Consider the following 21,160-nt stretch of genomic DNA (forward strand, 5'->3'; position numbering starts at 1 on the left):
TTTAGGACAAGTGGAATAGGGAAACTGAGACAGGAAAGTTAAAACAAGGCCAAACAGTGAGGGCAATTTCCAGCTGGCCTGCAGATTACAAGCCATTATCTTTGAGAGCAAATGGTTAGAGCCTCCCTCCAGAGAGAATGCAGACAGGAGGGGGAGGAGAAAGGAGAAAGGCAGTTTCATTTCTTCTACTAAGCAGAGAAGCCAGCATCCTCAAGGCTGGGCAAGATAAAGCGCAGACGCTTCTCATGTGTCCTGGGAAGGCCACACAAAGTAATAAGGAACCTTGAGAATTAATCTGCACCAACATATGCAGCAGGGAATTCTGAAACCTATAGCCAGGAGGGTACCTAACGCCCCCAACCCCACCCGACCTGCTCTGCAGATTAGCTGAGCGCCCGTCTGCGCTGCATAAGCCAGGTGGATAGGTTTGCTAGCCTAGCTTCTGTGATAAATGTGCATGCTTTAATTTTTAAAATAAATTCACTTTAAGACAATGTGGTGATTGCCCGGATTCACCCATTTGAATGTATTCCTCGGAGTAGGACTGTCACTGAGGTGGGGACTTAGGGGCGCCGGCACAGAACACCTGCCCAGCCAGTCCCGGGCCTGTCCCAGGCACAGCGGCGGGGGAGCGCGTGTGCAGGTCGCGCAGCCACGCAGACAACTCCGACCCCGCCAGCTCGCTCCCCGCCGCCGGCGACTTAGATCCCGTCGGGATTCAGGCGCTAACCTTGGCCTCCAACCCAAGAAGCCAGTTGGCGCCGGTCTGAAGCCGTCGCCTTTGACAGACTGTTTATACTTCCTGAGGAGGCACAGAGGCGACGAGAGCGAAGGATCGGGAGGTAGAAAGACTTTTAATTCTCACGCCACGTCTGGCACGTGTTGAATAATTTTGTAACCGCTGCAAGGAACAACGTTCGGACAAAAGCAGAGCTCGGCCCACCCCGACCCGGACGCCGGCCTCCCCCTCCCAGCCCCCTCGCACGGCCCCGCCCCTGGCCCCGCCCCTCCGCCCTGGTGCCGCCCTCTGTCGCAGGGCGTCCTGTGATTGGCTGTCGGGAGTGCGGCCGCTTCTCCGGACGTTGCGTCACGCCGCGAGCGGGGGAACTGCGCGCGCCGACGGCGGGGCGGGTGGACGGGCTGAGCTGCGCGCCTGAGTTTCGCTGCCGGAGGGTCTGTGCGGTTGAGGCGACCGGGACTGAGGTGCGGCTCCCCGCTGCGGGCACCCGAGGTCGCCGCGCTCTCGGGGACCTCTGGGGGCGCGAGGGCGGTGGCTGCGACACAGCTCGCGGCGCGTCGCCGGGGCCGCCCGCGGTGACCTGTGGCCGGGGCGGCGCGGGGCCTGGGCCGGCGGGGCTCGCCCTCGCGGCCTCTTCTCCCCGGACGGCGAGTGCTGAGTCACCCCGCCGCCCCGCAGAGAAGGGGGTTCCCGCGGCGGTGTGGGGTGCGTGGACCGGGCGAGGCTCGCGCGGGCGCTCGTAGCGGCCCGGGGCTGGGGCGGCCTCTCGGGCGCCTGGCGGGCCAGGATCCGAGGCCCCGGTCCGACGCCCGGGGCCCCTCCGGCTGCGGCGCCCGCGGCCGCCCGTCCTGGGGGCAGGGCCCCGCGAGCCGGGCCTCCGGTCGGTGCGGGGCCCGAGGGCGTCCCCGCGAGGGCAGGCGGGCCGGTGCCGGCGGACCGGGCTGGAGCTCGGGGTTCCCGGGGCCGGGACGCGGGGACGGGCGTGTTGAGCGGGAGTTGGGCTTCGGGCGCGGCCCCCCGGAGGGGGGAGCGTTGGGACCCGCAGAGCGAGCTCGGGATCCACACCTACAGGTGCATCCCGGAGGTTTCAGGAAGTCGTTTTGGGCATGTTTGGCAGACATGTGCTTGGGCTCCGTTGATGTCTGGGCACCGTGCGATGCAGGATGACCTTGAGAGTTGCTGGTCTCTCTGGGTGTTGTCGGCTGAGCTCCCCGAGTTAACCCGGGACGCGCAGGGCTCTAACGTCTGGAAGCTACTTGAGTCCGCCCGTCCGCCGGCTCACGGTGGCCTCTGTCTGTCTGTCTGCCCCCCAGCACCTGCGCCATGCTGGCCGCCAGGCTCGCGTGTCTCCGGACGCTGCCGCCCAGGGCCTTCCGCCCGGGCCTGCCCACCAAGGCCGCCCCCGGGCTGCGGGGCCCCGGCGGGCCGGGCCCGTGGCCCTCCGCCCCCGGCCGGGTAAGCGCCGCCCCGCCCCGCCGCCAGGCATCTCCCGGAGCCGCTGCCTCCCTTAGTGGTGTCTTTCTGTTCCATCCTCTTCTCGTGTGGGAAAGCACCCGGACGCCCCCGTGTGGCGGCTCTCGGTTTCTCCTGGAAATCACCCGGGGGCGGGAGGAGGGGGGCCCAGCGCAGGGACTGGCCGGGCGAGCGCCCGCTGCCGGCACGGGCCGCTGTGTCGTCCCAGCTTTTGTTTAGGAAACAGCTGTCCGGTGAGAGCGAGCGACTTCCTGAGATGGCAGGCTCCTCCTGGCACTCGGAGACGCGTACATTTTGAGACGTGAGGTGGATAAGGACACACAGAACCTAGAGGAGATTTACCTTTTCAGTGGGCCGTTCACTCTTGAAAAGGAGCTTAAATGGAGGTAGTAGTCGTTCCTCCTTTTGGCTTTATGTTAAGGAAAGAAACTTTCTTGAGCCCATTTCCCAGATAAAAAAAGTGTAGCTACTAAAGTCTGTAGTTTATGGAATATAAATTCTGAAACTTAAACTAAGAAGTTCAGTTATAAAGGGTTAGCAAGTCACTTTGAAGATAGAGCACAAACACAGTAGGGTCTCCATTGAACATTTAAATTGGCTACCGTACTTTAATAGTGAAAGTGCAGGCATATAAAGCACCAACTTTATATGGAGGTTTCTAGTGTAACGAGATCCTGTCTTATCGTTAACTTTCTGTTTTGTGGCGGGTGGTGTATGTCTTGTTTTCATGTGTATCAGGAATATGCCACCAAAACAAGAATTGGGATCCGGCGTGGGAAAACCGGACAAGAACTCAAGGAAGCAGCATTGGAACCGTCAATGGAAAAAATATTTAAAAGTAGGTGCCTGACCAGATTCTCATAAAAGCCTGGTGTTGAGGGAGCGTCCTATTAACTGGCTGCCCCAGAGGCCTCTCGGAAGCAGGGCCTGCGGTTCGCAGTTTGCAATTCAGCTTTGCAAGTTGAGAAACTAGATTGCTAATCTACCCAAAGCCAGCCCAGGCTCCTTAACCTCGCAAAATGTCCATCTATTATGCGGGAGACAGCCCTCATTGGTATCCCTTGGGGTATTTCTGGTCAGTAAATTGGCCCTAAAAACCAAATTATATGAATCCTATAGCCATGGAATAGTAACGTTTGTGAACAAATGGAGACTAAAGGGAGTAAGCTGGTCTTTATGAATACCTTTCACCAGTTAGAGTTAATAAGTTGTTTCTTTCTCAGTATTAAAAGCAAAAGCACCCTCTCCCTTAATTCAGCAGCATAAACATGGGTTACGTTTTTCTTAGATTCTTTTTTTCTTGACTCCATATAAAGCACCATCTTTGCTAATGTCACTGTAGACACAATGCGATCTAACTCAACATTTCTTTCTCATGTTTAAAATTATTTTATTGCTTGATGGATTTTAGAGAGAGAGGAAGGGGGGGAGGGGAAAAAACATCTATTCTACTTTATATACACTCATTGGTTGATTCTTGTATGTGCCCTGATCAAGGATGGACCCCGAAACCTTGGAGTATCGGGATGACACTCTAACCAACTGAGCTACCCAGCCAGGGCTCTTTCTCATCTTTGCTTTCTAAATGTCATGAGAACACACCCCAAATTCTTATGAGTAAAATAACGTATCACAGAAGTCTCCCCACATCTACAGATACACTGCCTCTGATTTTGTTGGAGACGAAAGGTTAACCAAGTCTGATCCTTTTTGTACTAATTATTACACCTTTGTTTCAGCAGTGTTCTTACTAGTCCCCTAATTATAAGGCCATTTCTATATATACTAACTAGAGGCCCGGTGCACTCGGGAGGGTCCCTCAGCCTGGCCTGTGCCCTCTCGCAGTCTGTGACCCCTCGGGGAATGACCACCTGCTGGCTTAGGCCCGCTCCCCAGGGGGTTGGGCCTAAGCTGGCAGTCAGACATCCCTCTGGCAGCCCCGGAGTCCTCAGAGGATGTCCAGTTGCCAACGGGGAGCAGGCCTAAGCTGCAGTTGGACATCCTTAGCGCTGCTGAGGAGGCGGGAGAGGCTCCCACCACCACCGCTGTACTGGCAGCCATCAGCCTGGCTTGTGGCTGAGCAGAGCTCCCCCTATGGGAGCGCACTGACCACCAGGGGGCAGCTCCTGCATTGAGCGTCTGCCCCCTGGTGGTCAGTGTGTGTCATAGTGACCAGTCATTCCCAGTCCTTCTGCTGTTAGGGTCAATTTGCATATTACCCTTTTATTATATAGGATTATAGCTATTACAAAGAAGTGTAATAGCTTGATTTCCCTCATTTACTGTAAGTATGGGGAAGGGCTTACTGCCAGCATTTTAATTTAGTTAAAACATGACAGTGTTAACCTGCATTTCCTCCTGTGTTCTGCAGTTGATCAGATGGGAAGATGGTTTATTGCTGGAGGGGCTGCTGTTGGCCTTGGTGCATTGTGCTACTATGGCTTGGGAATGTCTAATGAGATTGGAGCAATTGAAAAGGCTGTGTAAGTAAATTGTTCCCAAACAGTTCTAGCCTTAAAGCCTCCAATTTTTTTCTCATACTTACCTTTGGCCACTTTGGGAATGTTTTATGTCTAGTCTTCTTGTGTAGGAGAAAAATGAATACAGATAGAATCTCTTGTTTCCATGACCTATATTTATTCAAACCTAAATAAACTTCTTTTTCCAAGGTTATATGTATTCAGGTAAGGAGAAAATGTGTCACTTTGTATATAAGCCAAATGCTTATGTCTTTTATTGTGGTCGTGCTTATTTTTTAAAGCAGATTCACTAAGGCATAATTTATATAAGTTCACCCATTATCAGTATACAATTCAGTGATTCTTGAATGTATAGAGGTTCAACTATCACCACAGCTGTTTTAGAACATCCCCATCACCTCAAAAAGATCCCTTATGCTTAATTGAAACCCTTTCATCCCCAGTCCCAGGAAACCATTAATCTTCTTTTTGCCTTTGTAGATTTACCTTTTTTGGACATGTAGTCAGAATAAAATCATGCTGTGTGTGGTCCTTTGGGCCTGGATTCTGTCACTTAGCACAATGTTTTTGAAGTTCAGCATTTTGTAGAATGCATATATCTCATTCTTTTTTGTGTGTTTTATTTTAATTTTTTCAAACTTTTCCATCACCATTTATCCCCTCTGTGCCCTCTTCCACCTCCACCCATTCTCCGCCCCCCCTTATATGTCTTTTATCATTTACGTTTTATGGTAACTTCAATGTATGCATCATTTTCGTTCCAAATGAGGTGAATAAGATTTAGAGCAGTAACATATTTCCCAAGACCTCCCAGCTAATCTTATTCAACCAAAATTCACACTCAGAATCTTATAAATTAACTTTTTTTTTTTTTTTTTTTTTTTTTTTTTACAGAATTTGGCCTCAGTATGTGAAGGATAGAATTCATTCTACCTACATGTACTTAGCAGGAAGCATTGGTTTAACAGCCTTGTCAGCCCTGGCAGTGAGCAGAACTCCTGTTCTCATGAACTTCATGATGAGAGGCTCTTGGGTGGTAAGTCAGCTTGTTTTTGTTTGCCTTTTCTACTCCGTATCAAAAGATTAGACAAAAAATATTGGGATGGGTGTTAAAGGGAAAGAATACCTTATTAAATTGAACAGGTTTTTGTTCAAATAATATATGAAATTAGTAGTGCAGCTGAGATAGAGTAAGAAGTACACAGTGAAGTACTTCAACTATTCTTTGTTAAATATGTATTTTATAGTGGCAAAGGGGTTGGAAACCAAACTTACAGGAATGTCCTATCTAGCAGCAGACACCAAACTGCCTGTATTTTGCATATCTTACAGCAATTTACTAAAATTAAGGGGGATTCCAAACCATCTTAGAGGTCAGTGGGAAATGCATATCACAAAAACCCTAACATTCTATACCAGGGGTGGACAAACTTTTTGACTCAAGGACCACAATGGGTTCTTAAACTGGACCGGAGGGCCAGAACAAAAGCATGGATGGAGTATTTGTGTGAACTAATATAAATTCAAAGTAAACATCATTACATAAAAGGGTACGGTCTTTTTTTTTTTTTTTAGTTTTATTCATTTCAGAGCCCGCGGGCCGTAGTTTGCTCACGGCTGTTCTATACTATTAAAAGTAGAAAGTGCCACAACTATTCTGAGTTTTCTTGACCCTGTATAAGGAATATTGAATGAGTGTTTCTTGTGCATTTGTTATTTTACTAGATACCAAAAACTGATTTCAAGTGTGGTGACTATTTTTCTACTCTCTGGTTGAAGAAATAAACTAGAGTAAGTGGTAAAGAATATACAATAAGAAGTAGAAAGTTTAAAATCAGTGGAAAGATTATTTTTGTCTTGGACTACTAGGGAAGTTCCATGAAGGACAATTTTATCTAATCAGGGCCATTGAAGCCTGGCATTTCTTATTTTAGGAGAGTACAAGGGTAGTCCAAGTTTGCAAAACAGCTTGAGCAAAGAAAGCAGTCATTAAAAATGACTTTACAGTTCATTAGCATATTTGAGGGTTGGTGTGTGAAGAAGACAGAAAGGGGCCGTGTGATTGGCAAGCTGAGAGGAGTGCCTAAGCAGTGGGAGGCCATTGCAGATAACTGGACCGGCAAAAGGCTGGTGAGCATGGAGAACTAATGTGGAAGAGCAGGTGTCCTAGCTCTGCCTTTGCAAGATCTGATGATAAGAGTGTGAGCTAGAACAATGAGTGTGAGGCTGGACAGGAAGGGACGATGGGAGAGTCTATGTAATACTCAGAGATGTCCCATGGCCAACCAGTTCTCCACAGGTAGCCCAAATCCATCTAACCACCAAATCTGTAGTATTTCCACATTATACATTCCAAAAGGAGAAACACTTACAGTAGCATAGCTAGTATTCTTAGGATATTGCTTCCCAGATGGGTGTCATGAATTGCCTAGCCCCGTGGTCAGCAAACTGCAGCTCGCAAGCCACATGCAGCTCTTTGGCCCCTTGAGTGTGGCTCTTCCTAAGTCTTAGGAGTACCCTATTTAAGTTAATAACAATGTACCTGCCTATATAATTTAAGTTTAAAAAATTTGGCTCTCAAAAGAAATTTCAGTCGTTGTACTGTTGATATTTGGCTCTGCTGACTAATGAGTTTGCCGACCACTGGCCCAGCCCGCAGGTTCTAGAAGACAGAGAATAAGCATGTGCGTTCTCCCCAGGAATGTTAGTTTGATCAGTAGTACGTAATTTACAATAGTGCCTTTTGTAATTAAGCATGCATGGCTATATGAGGGAGATCAAGATATGCAAAGGAGTTTAGCCCCTAAAATAAGACATTAAAGAAGGTTTGTGCCTGGGCCATAGTCTCAACTCCCTGTGGGCATTAGATCACTCTCACGTGCTTTTGCTCTCGTACTTAAGTAAAAGTTTAGAACGCCAGACAGATGCTACAGTGGTGAAGATGTAGTCTTTTGGGGAGGGGGGGTGGGGTGCAATGTCTGTAGACACTGATCACTGTACTAAGTGTCTTTGGACAGAGGAGAGTCATCTGACACCTCTTGGCAGCAAGGGGACCCACCATAAACCTTCCCAGACAAAGGGAAGTCCTTGAGTAAGTCAGACGGGAAAGAGTTCTTGGGCACAATGAACAGAATTGTAGAGGCATGAGCCGGAGGCATGTCTGTAGCCCTACTAGTTCCCTGCAGCTGGAGTGGAGACTGGAAAGCTGAAAGGCAAAAAGTGGAACTGGATCATGAAGGACCTTAAAAGAAAAAATGTGTAAATTGTGATAAATAACCTGAAAATGCTTTGCACAGAGATGTATGAAGTAGTTTTTAGTAATTGTGCATTGGAAAATGGTAGACTAGAACTCAGCATGCTTTTCTGTTTAATGTGAATGAAAGCAACAGGTGCCTGCGTGTCAGACAGACAGTGCAGACGACGAGGCAGGTCTGGAGCATCGCACGGGATTCTTAGGATCTGGAGAAAAGCCTTCCCAACCAGAAGCATTCGCGTTCAGTTATGGTGTTTTTTTAGTAATTGGCCAAATACCTGCTACCTGATTCTGTCCAAAAGCTACAAGGTTACATACAGTTTTTCCTTTAAATTTCCTGGATATTATCATCTTTCTTCCATTACCTATATTTCTTCCTTGTTATATATACAAGGGATCTTTACAAGTCATAACAATAGAAATCTAAGGCAAAGAAAAGGAAAGGACCAAGTCAGCCAGAAAGTTTGAAGGAGAGAAGCAGTCTTATTTCTCATCTTTTCCATGTGCTTTTATTTTTTCAGGTTTCTTTTACCAAGTGTGCTGTATATATTTTAATTGGTATATCATGACTAATATTTTTAAATGCTATTAGTGCTATACTAAAATATAATTGAAAATAATTCTGGGACTTTTAAAGAGATTTTGTGAAACCTTTGTCTAAAAATAATAAAGTTTTTTAAAGATGACGTTATTAGTCAAAGCTTAACTCATTCACTTAAAGCTGTCTGCAAGTCTAAGGGCACTGGCCTTCTCGTCACATGGCCAAACGGAAATAAAGGCCTTTAATATGTTGGGAAAACATGGTTTCTTGGAAACACTAACTGAAAATTAGAACTTGTGGGTTTCTACTTTGTTATTGTATAAGGATAGATTTTTCTTAGTAATATGTGTCTTTCAGACAATTGGTGCAACCTTTGCAGCCATGATTGGAGCTGGAATGCTGGTGCAATCAATACCTTATGACCGGAGCCCAGGCCCAAAGCATCTTGCTTGGTTACTGCATTCTGGTATGTTCTAGTTTTCAGTTGTTATTAAATAAATCTTGAATACTACCTTTGAGGTGGCTTTTCACAATCATAAATGCTTTGTACATAATTTAGTTAAGCTTCATGTTTAGAAAACACTTGTAATTTTCTACTTACTACTGTTTATATACTAAGACCAGGGACATCCCCAGTATTACACTTGCCTCCTGTATAGTCTAGTACATGCATAGATTTTCTTTTCTGTGTTTCATCTAATACCAGGAGGATTTCAGACCTGATACCCATCATTTGAGAATTGTTTATATTGTGTATCTTTAAAAAAATTAAAATGGTGAAAAGAAGAAGAAGAAGAGGTTTTTGCAGTGCAGTATTTTAAGAAAGCAGTCAAAAAACTGTTTGGAAATACACATTTGTGACTGATGCGTTTAGGATAGTTGTTGGCACAAGGTAACATTGGGCAGCAAAGGCTGTCAGCCGTGCTGTTGCAGGGCAGTTTTCATATCCTTGTAGGTAGATGTAGTGAATTTTTTCTTAATTGTTGCAAGACAAATATTTGAAAGTTCAGACAAAGTTTTCTACCTCAAGTTTCCTGGAATAGTTTGTTCCTAGGTTGAATAAAGAGCCAACCAGACCGAGAAACAAAAATGCTTAGGTGAATGTTCTCTACCACAAAACAAGACATTGTATAAGCATTTCCCTGAAATTTCCAGGGAAACAGACTCTGAAATGTTCTAGCATGGTTAGTAAATGGAAATCAGGTTTTTGGCACTCAATAACAACTTTGGGGTGAAATATGTCATTTATATGATTCTTATGCTATCTTTATTTTGCTAACTTGAGACAGCATGATTTCCCAACCTTGTTTTCAAGTCTCTTGGGTGTTAGATTATTCAATCATAGATGTTCTCCCTGGAGCTTTGCAGGAAAAATCACTGGTTAGGTGGGAGATGGTCCCTTTTCTTCTATTACCGATGACCTGCTTTTAAGAAAAATTTTTTTTAGAATACTAGAATGTGCATTTGTTAATAAGACTTTCATTGAATCACCAAAATTCTCGTCCTCTGAATTTTAACATTTACATTTATGTTTCTAAATCTCTTGGCTACTGAGTAGTTTTGCACCTGTTTCCCATTTTAGACAATGAGTTCCTTGAGAAAACAGGGTTAGTGTCTTTTTATCTCAGATAAATAGGCAAGAGGCAGCCAATCAGTGATTCTCATCATTGATTTCTCCCTCTTCCCCTCTAACTCTCTCCCCCTCTCCCCTCTGTCCTTAGTCCAGTGGTTCTCAACCTTGGCTGCACATTAGAATCACCTGGGAATCTTTAAAATCCCGATTTCTGGGCCTCATCCCCCCGGAAAGTCTGTTTCTTTGTTAGGGGTGGGGCCACAACATTAGTAACAAAGAAACAGAATTTCCAGAGGATGAGGCCCAGAAATCAGGATTTTAAAAAGATTCCCAGCTGATTCTAATGTGCAGCCAGGGTTGAGAACCACTGCCTTAGTCTCTTAGTCACTTGTTGAATTGAATTAAGCATTTCTACTTGCTTTGCTTACAACCCCCCCCCCTTTTTTTTTTAATTTATTGATTTTTTTACAGAGAGGAAAGGAGAGAGAGAGTTAGAAACATCGATGAGAGAGAAACATCGATCAGCTGCCTCCTGCACATCTCCTACTGGGGATGTGCCCGCAACCCAGGTACATGCCCTTGACCGGAATCGAACCTAGGACCCTTCAGTCCGCAGGCCGATGCTCTATCCACTGAGCCAAACCGGTTTCGGCACAAAACCCCTTTTAATCTGATGTCATTGTAGCATATAAATTACTTGAGTCGGTATTTTTTTAAAAAATATGTTTTATTGATTTTTTGCAGAGAGGAAGGGAGAGGGATAGAGAGTTAGAAACATCAATGAGAGAGAAACATCGATCAGCTGATTCCTGCACACTCCCTACTGGGGATGTGCCCGCAACCAAGGTACATGCCTTTGACCGGAATTGAACCTGGCCGACACTCTATCCACTGAGCCAAACCGTAGGGCTTGAGTCGGTATTTTATGTGTGTTGTGGGGGTGGGGTCCTTAAGACCACTAATTCATTCAGCAGTTGATTAGTACTCAGAGCTGAGGTTTATTACAATGAAAGGATGCACAGTTGGATCAGCAAAAGATACAGGCGGAGTCTGGAGTTGGAGAAATACACGGTCTTTCAATGCTCTCTTTGCTGGGGGAGCACACCAAGAATGGGAAAAGAGGAGGAACGTGTAGTTTTTCTGCCCAGGGAAGCCAGTAGAGACTCAGTGTCCAAGGTTTTTATTTTTAGTTTATTTATTTATTTATTTGTAAATATATTTTTTATTAATTTCAGAGAGGAAGGGAGAGGGAGAGATAGAAATATCAATGATGAGAGAGAATCACTGATTGGCTGTCTCCTGCATGCCCCACACTGGGAATTAAGCCTGGAACCCAGACCTGTGCCCTGACCAGGAATCGAACTGTGACCTCCTGGTTCATAGGTCGATACTTAACCACTAAGCCAGGCAGGCCAGGCCCAAGGTTTTTATTGAAAGTTGATCATGTAGGCACCCTCCTAGCAACTATCAAAAACCAGACTCCCTGCCTTAGCTGGTGTGCTCAGTGGTTGGAGTGTCAGCCTGCACACCAAGAGTCACGGTTTTGATTTCCAATCAAGGGCATGTACCTGGGTTCAGGTTCGATCCCTAGTCCCAGTTGGGGCACATGTGGGAGGCAACCAATCAATGTGTCTCTCTCACATTGATGTTTCTCTCTCTTTCTCCCTTCCCTCTGTCCTCTTTCCTCCCCTCCTTTCCACGCTCTTAAAAAAAAAAAATCAATATAAAAATATCTTCAGGTGAGGATAACCACAAAAAATGAATAAAAAAACCAAACCAGACTCCCTGAAGGAAAGCAGGTCTTCAGCATAACTCAGGTGTTTGCACCAGTAGCCTAACCCTGTCAGTTAGAGAACTGTCCAAGTGCCAGGTTCTCAGATGAGAGGCAGGACTAACCTGGCAAGCAGGCCTTTGTAAAGACAGCCCTAGGCCTGCTATGTTAACCCAGGGCTGCACAGTATGAAGGCCAATTTCTTACTTTTTTTTTTTTTTTAAATTGTTGTGGTTCAAAATTTGTTTTATTCTTCATAAACGTCTTAGGAAGCTGGGTAGATATTAGCATATTCATATTTCATAATTGAGGAAACAGGCTGGGTGAGTCACACACCAGGAAGCACCAAAGTCAAGACTGGCACCCCAACCTTGTTTTTTCAAGTCCTGCATTGCCCATTGATTACTCACTGGCGTCATTGAGATGGGACCCAGAGGGGGTTTGGATGATTCAAGGACAACTGCTCACAGCATCAAAAGGACATCAAAGCTGACATTTTTTATCCAGATGTTTAGTACAGCTGTGGTCTCAATCAGGACCAAGTGATACTTCACAGAAATTACTGAAATGCTCATTGAAAAACTATTCTAATTGTGTTATTCCCCCAACTTTTTTGAGATGTAATTGACACACAATCTTATCTAATAAAGAGGGAATATGCTAATTGACCCTCATGCCATCGCAAAGATGGCAGCGCCCACAGCCAATAAGGTGGGAATATGCTAATTGACTGCACCACCCTCAAAGATGGTGGTGCCCACAGCCACAGATGGCAGCGCCCAGTCCCCTTAGCCCCCCAGCCACCCAGGGCAGCCCGAGGCACAGACAAGCCTCGGATGGTGGCTGCTCGGCCTCCCGAGTCTCAGGTAACCAGGACGGGCCGAGGCTTGTGCTGCCGGCAGTGGCAGCAGCAGAGGTGTGATCGGGGCATCGCCTTCCCCTGATCACCAGTTCACCTGCCCCCCCGAGGGCTCTTGAACTGTGAGAGGGGGCAGGCCCAGCTGAGGGACCCCTCCTCCAGTGTATGAATTTTCATGCACCAGGTCTCTAGTATTGTGTAAGTTTAAGGTGTGCAACATGTTGATTTGATACATGTATGTGTTGCAGAATTATTACCACCATGGCATTAAATAACACATCCACACCATATTTGCCATTTCTTTTTTCCTAGTGGGAATATTTAAGATTTACTTTCTTAGCAACATTCAAGTGTATGATGCAGTATTATTAGCTATCATCTCTGTCAAAAATTCATAAATAACAAGTAAAATCAGTGAATTACTGAAATAATAATTAGTAAAAGTTAATAGTACACACACCAAAATGACAGCCTGCAAACTGGGAGCACTTAACCAGAAATATCAAATGAGGCTAGGGTATCCTATATAATAAAAGGCTGATATGCAAATCGACCGAACAGCGGAAAGACTGGTGGCTATGACGCATGCTGACCACCAGGGGCAGACGCTCAATGCAGGAGCCGTCCCCTGGTGGTCAGTGCACTCCCACGGGGGAACACCGCTCAAGCAGAAGCCCTGAGCCAGGCTCATGGCTGGCAAGCGCAGCAGCCGTGGTGGGAGCCTCTCCCACCTCTGTAGCAGTGCTGAGAAGTCCGACTTCTGTGGGGAGCGGGCCTAAGCCATTATTTGGACATCCCCCGAGGGCACGAATTTCATGTGCCAGACCTCTAGTATTATTATAAAGCAACTTATATAGTGAGAACGCAGTGGTTGGTGGTTCTTTTTTTTTTTTTATTTTTTTTAACTTTTTTATTTTAACATATTTTATTGATTTTTTTTTTTACAGAGAGGAAGGGAGAGGGATAGAGAGTTAGAAACATTGATGAGAGAGAAACATCGATCGGCTGCCTTCTGCACGCCCCCTACTGGGGATGTGCCTGCAACCAAGGTACATGCCCTTGACCAGAATCGAATCTGGGGCCCTTCAGTCCGGCCTTCCACTAAGCCAAACCGGTTAGGGCTGGCTGTTTGTTCTTCACAGGGATTGGTTATAATAGAATTTTCTGCGGTTACCTCATATCAGCCTGGGAAACAGTTCAAATTTTGCTAATGACTTCCAGAGGCATAAGCAGGAAATGACCCAGGTCAAGTTAATCTTGTAAAATAAACTAAATTGAGCTTTATTTTTATGACTAAACTGGTTTTGTCTGCCTAGGGAAAGTTCACATCTAGTCTCCATTTGTTTATTTTAATGTCACCATGTTGTACATTAAATCCTCAAACTTGTTAATCGTAGAACTGGAAGTTTATATTTTTTACCAATGGCTCCACAGTTCCTCCCCCACCCCCCACTCCCACCCCCCCCACCCCGACCCCAACCCCGCAAACACCTGGTAACCACCAGGATACTCTGTTTCTCTGAGTTTGACTCTTGGATTCCACGTATAAGTGAGATAATACTGTGTTTTTCTTTGTCTGACTTATTTCACTTCGCATATTGCCTTCAAGGTCCATGTATGTTGACAAAAATGGCAAGATTTTGTTTTTTATGACTGAATAATGTTCCATTGTCTATGTATATATTTTTACCCATTTATCCATTGATGGACACCTAGGTTTTTTAATCTTGACTATTGTGAATAATACTGCAGTGAACATGGAAATGTAGCTATTTCTATGAGATCCTGATTTTAATTTCTTTTGATATAAACCCAGAAGTGGGATTGCTGGGTCATATGGTAGTTCTGGCTATAATTTTTGAAGAACGTCCACACTTGTTTTCTTTTCTACAGTGGTTGAACCAATTTGCTGAATTCCAGTTTTCATTCACAATAATAATGAGCTATCCTTGTTAGTTTTATAATTGATTTGTCCTTAAGCAGCACACAGCTATAACCACTTAAGATTTTTATCAGAAAGTGTCATTGAGAAGTCTCTGAACAGTCTCCTTAAAAGTTTTGATAAAAATTTTGCTATCAAATGTAAAACTGATGGAAATCCCAACAGAAATATTATACAGAAGAATTTTTATTTAGTATCTTTTCCTAGAGCAAAAAAAATTTTAAAGTTATTCATCATGAAATACAATTAATTACCTTACTACTTGATCTAGAAATGTTATTCTCACAAAAGGAACACACTAGTATTGAAATGTTAGTATGAAGACAGCTCTGTGCCTATTCTGTGAGTTAAACTATACACATTTAATGTTTAAGAAAAGGGTAACTTGTTCTACTCACCACTGAAATAATGCCTTATCTAAGCTTTATTTGTTTGTTTGTTTATTTATTTATTTTTGGTTAATTCTCGCCTGAGGGTATTTTTTCCATTGATTTTTAGAGAGGATGGAAGAGGGGTAAGGGGGAGGAGAGAGAGAAACATCGATGCGAGAGAGACACATTGATAGGTAGCCTCCTGCATATGCGGGCCTGTAACCCAAGTACATGCCTAGACCAGGAATCGAACTCGGACCATTCAGTCTGAGGGCCAAGGCTCTTACCACTGTGCCAAACTGGTCAGGGCAAGATTTATTTTTCAGTTGAATTCTATTTACTTGGTTAATTATATTGATAACTTTCACTGTAATTTTTATGAGGCTGTTTATAATGACAGTTTAAATTACTTTTTACAAGTTATGATTTTGTTCCTTATTACACAATGTAACAGACCTTTAGTCTTGAAGTTTCTACATTTTAAAAACACATATTTTTTTATTAATTTCAGAGAGGAAGCGAGAGGGAGAAAGAGAAAGAAACATCAATGATTGGAGAGAACTATTGATCAGCTGCCTCCTGCATGTCCCCTACTGGGGATCAAGCCCACAACTTGGGCATATGCCCTGTTTGAGAATTGAACTGTGACCTCCTGGTTCATAGGTCAACATTCAACCCTGAGCCACATTTAAGATTAGCATAATATACTCATTTTCTCATCTTACTTTGTTTAAGACTAAAGCTAGGTTTGAATCGAAAAAATTAACTACAGCATGGAATTTGACAAAGTCACTAAAAATGTAGGGTGGTGTTTGTACTTTTGAGTTATGGCTGTTTGACTAGGAATAATGCTGCTGCTGTGATTTTAGAATCTGGATAGTCCCAAGTTTTGGTTGTAGGATTGTGGGGGTAGTGTTACCTAAATAAGGGGAAGGCTTTTCATATTGTACCGTTTAACATAAGGTAAAATACATTCAAAGGGCATGTTAGAAGTGGCATTTTCCCTTTGTTGTTTAGTAAAAACCACTTGCTTTCTCCAGGTGTGATGGGCGCAGTGGTGGCTCCTCTGACGATATTAGGGGGGCCTCTTCTCATCAGAGCTGCATGGTACACGGCAGGCGTCGTAGGTGGCCTCTCCACTGTGGCCATGTGTGCACCCAGTGAGAAGTTTCTGAACATGGGAGCACCCCTGGGAGTGGGCCTGGGCCTCGTCTTTGTGTCTTCACTGGGTAAGCCACTGTGCTTTGACAGTTGGTTCTTGGTTCGTGATGTACCAAAATCATCTTATGTACTCAGGTTTCCTACTGGGGGGAAGATATTTAGTCATTTTTAAAAGTTGTTTAAAAGATCTGTGCTAATTAGACTGGATTTTCTTATTTGGCATCATGGCAAATCATTACTATTGGTTTACCAAATGCACCTAAAATGGCAAAGTTGGTCTGCAGAACACATGAGCATTGCTCTGATGCAGAGCCTTCCTGTAATGTGGGTAAGCCACCCTTTGCAGAAATGAGTATCATGGGTTTTGAATTGAATGTATATAAAATTAGACCGTGCTTATAACTCAGATGCTTTTTTATGTTGGTATACCAAAGAAAAAATTTAAAAATAGCATTAACTATATATATAGTTAGAGAAAAGTCCCTTTTTTAAAATAACCTTTTTCCCCCATTTTGATTTCAGGATCTATGTTTCTTCCACCTACCACTGTGGCTGGTGCCACTCTGTACTCGGTGGCAGTTTATGGTGGATTAGCTCTTTTCAGCATGTTCCTTCTGTATGACACGCAGAAAGTCATCAAGCGTGCAGAAATAGTGCCAGTGTTTGGAGTTCAAAAATATGATCCCATCAATTCGTAAGTAGTCTTTAATGTCTTTGTTATATAAAGACATTTGTTTCATTTTGTCCTGTTTTATGATTATATTAGTTTCTTAGGGCTGCTATAACAAACGGTACAAACTGGGTGGTTTAAAACAAGAGAAATGTATTCTCTCACAGTTGTAGAAGCTAGAGGTCTGAAATCAAGGTGTCCTCAGCGTTGGCACCTTCAGAGGCCTCTGTGGGAGGGTCTGTTCCTTCCCTCTCCTGCCTTCTTGGCAGAGCCAGCATTCCTTGGCTTGTAGATGCATCACTCTGACCTCTCTGTCTGCACATGGTGTTCTTCCTGTCCTGTCTGTTGCTGTCTCTCCTCTTATAAGAACAGGAGTCATATTTGATTAAGGCCCACCCTACTCCAGTATTCATCTCAACTCACATCTTAATTATATTCGCAAAGATCCAGTTCCTAAGTAGAGTCACATTCACAGGTAACCAAGGATTAGGACTTGGACATACCTTTTGATTTCAACCCACAACAATGGCTTTGTCAGATTTTACTATTTTATTTCTATTGCTGTTTGGTCTATTCTCTCTCTAGGAAACTGTGTATCCATAGAAATTTTATTCTATTGCAAGTAAGTAATATTTAGGTATTCAGTTAATTCATAATAATTAGCCTGATGGTGTTCTTGTTGGTTAATTAATTTTAATATTTAATAGACTTTAGACCTGAAGAAAAGATGTATTAGTTGGGTATTCATTGGAAAGTGTAAATAATTGACTTGAAATGTTTAATCGAAAAGACTTTTACTAAAAATTGGAAATATCTTACTATGGAAATTTCATTTTGGAGATATTCAAATTTAACTGATATTAGGTGTTATATAATAATGCTTTTTTCCTTTTCTCCACCAAAGTAGGGTATTTTATTAAGCAATTTTCTTTGAGTTTCATGGTGTTACCACATATTTTTAAAGTAACTTATTTTTTAGAAATAGTTTTTATTGATTTCAGAGACAAAGGGAGAGAGAGATAGAAATATCAATGATGAGAATCATTGGTAGGCTGCCTCCTACATGCCCTTCCCTCCCACCACCGGGGGGAGGGGGGGCGGGCTTGAGCCCGCAACCTGGGCATGTGGCTCTGACTGGGAATTTAACTGTGACCTCCTGATTCATAGGTTGACACTCAACCACTAAGCCATGCCAGCTGGGCTAAAGCAATTTTTTTTAATTATATTTATTGGAGTGATATTGGTTAATAAGATCATATAGGCTTCAAGTGTACATTTTTATAATCTACTAGAGGCCTGGTGCACAAAATTCATGCACTCTAGGTGGGGTGGTCCTCAGCCCGGCCTGCACCCTCTCGCAGTCCAGGACTCCTCGGGATATCCGACTGACAGGTTAGGCCTGCTCCCCATGATTCTGGCTTCCAGCTGAGCAGCACGCCCCCTGTGGGAGCACATGGTCTTTCCACCATTCAGTCAATTTGCATATTAGCCTTTTATTATATTGGGTGATCTGTTTATTGAGTGGTGTGCCCACCATGCAAAGTCAAATCATCTTCCGTCACCATATACTTGGCCCCTTTACTCTCTGCCCCCCTCTGGTAATCACCATCCTATTGTCTGTCTGTCTCTGAGTTTCAGTTTTATATCCTTCATATTAGTGAAATCACATGTTTCTTAGCTTTTTCTGACTGATTTATTTTGCTTAGCATGATATTCTCAAGGTCCACCCATGTTGTTGCAAATGACAGTATTTCACCTTTTCTTACAGTTGAGTAGTATCTCATTGTGTACTAGTATATGTACCACATCTTTACCCAGTCGTCTCCCAAAGACACTGGTTGTCTCCATGTCTTGGCCACCATGAATAATGCTGCAGTGACCATAGAGCAGCGTATATCTTTATGAATAAATGTTTTAGCGTTTTTCAGGTAGATGTTGCTGGGTCATATGGTAACTATTCTTAATTTTTTGAGGAACTGCTATACTGTTTTGCATAGTGGCTGCATTCCTACCAGCAGTGAATGAGGGTTCCTTTTCCTTCACAACCTCTCCAACACTTGTTATTACTTGTCTTGTTGATAACAGCCATTCTACCAGGTGTGAGGTGGTATCTCATTGTAGTTTGGATTTGCATTTCGCTAATAGTTGATGAAGTTGAATCTTTTTTCATATATCTGTTGGTTGCTTATATGTCTTCTTGGGGGAGGTGTTTGTTGAGATCCTTTGCCCATTTTTCAATTAGGTTTTTTGTCTGGTGTCCCCATGTACAAAAATTAATTCAGGATGGATTAAGACCTAAATATAGGATCTGAAACAATAAAGTACATAGAAGAAGGCATGGGTACTAAATTTATAAACCTTGGTCATAGAGAACATATCAGGAATTTGACCCCAAAGGCAAGGGAAGGAAAGGCAAAAATAAATGAATGGGACTATATCAAACTGAAAAGCTTCTGCACAGCAAAAGAAACTGCTGACAAAACAAAAAGGCAATGAATAGAATGGGAGATGATATTTGCAACCAACAGCTCCAACAAGGGGTTAATATCCAAAATATATAAAGAACTCATACAACTCAATTTATTTGTCTTTTTTTTAAATACTAAAACTGTAATGATGGTTTTTAAAATGCTGCTATAATGCTTACAGATTCATAACAGTTTCTTTGGATGAAGGGGGAGTAGGGCCTTAAGGGAAGGGTATATTATATTTAAAAATGCCAGACTTGTGTCTAACACATTTTTGTAAAGGTGTTTCTTTGTTTTTGTTTTGATTCTTGTATTGTCCAACACCCATTCCTCCCTCCCACCCCCCATCAAGATATTATACTTATAGTAGAGTGTTAGAGGATAAAATAATTAATTTTAAACTGCTCATTGCCATTTAAAAGATTAATCTACCAGAAGAAAATCTTGACTATTTTCTTGTCGAGGACTTCCTTAGTTGGCATATCTTGTTTTAAAATTTCCATTTTATATACCTAAGTTAAATAATCAGTATTGCTTTTTCTTCTTTTCTAGATTAAGAAATAGTTGTTGTCATTGTTATTAGAATTACATACTTAAACAGGTATTATTTTCTTTTCTAGGATGCTGGGAATCTACATGGATACATTAAATATATTTATGCGAGTTGCCACTATTCTAGCAACTGGAAACAGCAGAAAGAAGTGAAGTGACTCTGCTTCTGACATCGCTAATGCGTCAGATTCCTGGCTTGTCTAGTAGGGCAGGTATTCATTAAGTGGTTTGTTGAAGCAGCTTTTGTTGAAGTTTAGAAGATAAGAACTTGTCATCATGTTTGAAATGTCCCAGTAATGTGATCCTTCAGGTCTGCTTTTTCTTCTAGAGAATAAATTCAGTAGTTCTCTGCCAGATAAGCGCACCCGTGTTCAGTTCTCATTTTTGAGTGATTCTGAAATGTTTTAATGAACGTGAAAACTGAGGTTTGTGTTGTGAGAATTTTAAGTGTTTTATCTTAAATTTGTTTTGTTAAGTAAAAATTAGCAAACTTACGTTTACCTGTTTAGATTTTGGAATGCATAATATTAACAAGTAATGCCATGAGTGGCATGGAGGTTTGGTAAAGGGACCAGAAAGAAATAAAGGGTCACCTGCAGCTTTTCTTTGAATACTGGCTTTAGGACTTGCTATTTGGAAACAAGTCATCACTTTAATATTTCTCTCCTGAGCTTACGAAAGCGTTGAGCACAAAACAAAGGCATAGGTGATAAAATTTCCTGCTGTTCCTTTTCAAGCCTCTTTCCATTGTAGATGTGACCATATTGGCTTCTCATTGTTTGACATTGTTAGGATGCTCCAGTATTGTAATCATACGGAGAATTCCTAGTATAAAATGCGTGTATGTGCAAGCTTTACTTTTGAATATTCTAGAACAAAATATTCCTTAAAATACTTTCTCAGGATAAAATATTCAAAGTATATAAACAGTTGCTGAATTTTTTGCATATTTATTGAAATGTTTAATAGAATACATGCTTGTTTTTTTTCACCTCTTCAACTTTTGAAGCTTTATTAGAAAAATCTGTTGTGGTTTACACTATGAAAGGAGTTTTTCTCCTGAGACTTGGTTTCTCATGTTCCCTCTCAGATGAAGCACTAAAAGAAGGAAAGCAAAGCTACTCTTTCTTCATGGAGTACATCAGTCAGAATTGTAATGGGCAGAATGCTTCATGAGAGTGTCCTCGAGCAGAATTTTCCTTCTCTCCTTCATAGACTGTTCCTTAACTCTCTTGTGACACCTTAACTCTCTTGTGACATTTGTAAGTGTTTGAGAACAGAAGAGTTATTTTTGGAAGTTCTTAATG

At 43.1% G+C, this 21,160-nt stretch overlaps 1 protein-coding gene across 1 annotated transcript; it reads left to right on the forward strand.

Moving 5' to 3' along the window:
• Positions 1 to 1,100: 1,100 nt before the first annotated feature.
• GHITM (growth hormone inducible transmembrane protein) lies at positions 1,101 to 20,212 on the forward strand. Its single transcript, XM_081104550.1, has 9 exons — positions 1,101 to 1,203; positions 2,053 to 2,194; positions 2,951 to 3,050; positions 4,584 to 4,695; positions 5,587 to 5,728; positions 8,844 to 8,952; positions 16,043 to 16,231; positions 16,686 to 16,857; positions 19,922 to 20,212. The coding sequence occupies exons 2-9, from the start codon at positions 2,063 to 2,065 to the stop codon at positions 20,004 to 20,006; spliced, it is 1,041 nt and encodes a 346-aa protein (XP_080960676.1). The 5' UTR covers positions 1,101 to 1,203; positions 2,053 to 2,062; the 3' UTR covers positions 20,007 to 20,212.
• The last annotated feature ends 948 nt before the right edge of the window (positions 20,213 to 21,160 follow it).

This window comes from Myotis nattereri, assembly GCF_964212035.1.
Source record: "Myotis nattereri genome assembly, chromosome: 13".
NCBI lineage: Eukaryota > Metazoa > Chordata > Mammalia > Chiroptera > Vespertilionidae > Myotis > Myotis nattereri.

Excerpts from the sequence above, each read along its gene's own strand:
- GHITM (XM_081104550.1), top strand. The coding sequence starts at position 2,063 with ATGCTGGCCGCCAGGCTCGCGTGTCTCCGGACGCTGCCGCCCAGGGCC. Across the intron at positions 2,195-2,950 it reads GGCCCTCCGCCCCCGGCCGG|GAATATGCCACCAAAACAAG; the intron begins GTAAGCGCCGCC and ends CATGTGTATCAG. Across the intron at positions 5,729-8,843 it reads TGATGAGAGGCTCTTGGGTG|ACAATTGGTGCAACCTTTGC; the intron begins GTAAGTCAGCTT and ends TGTGTCTTTCAG.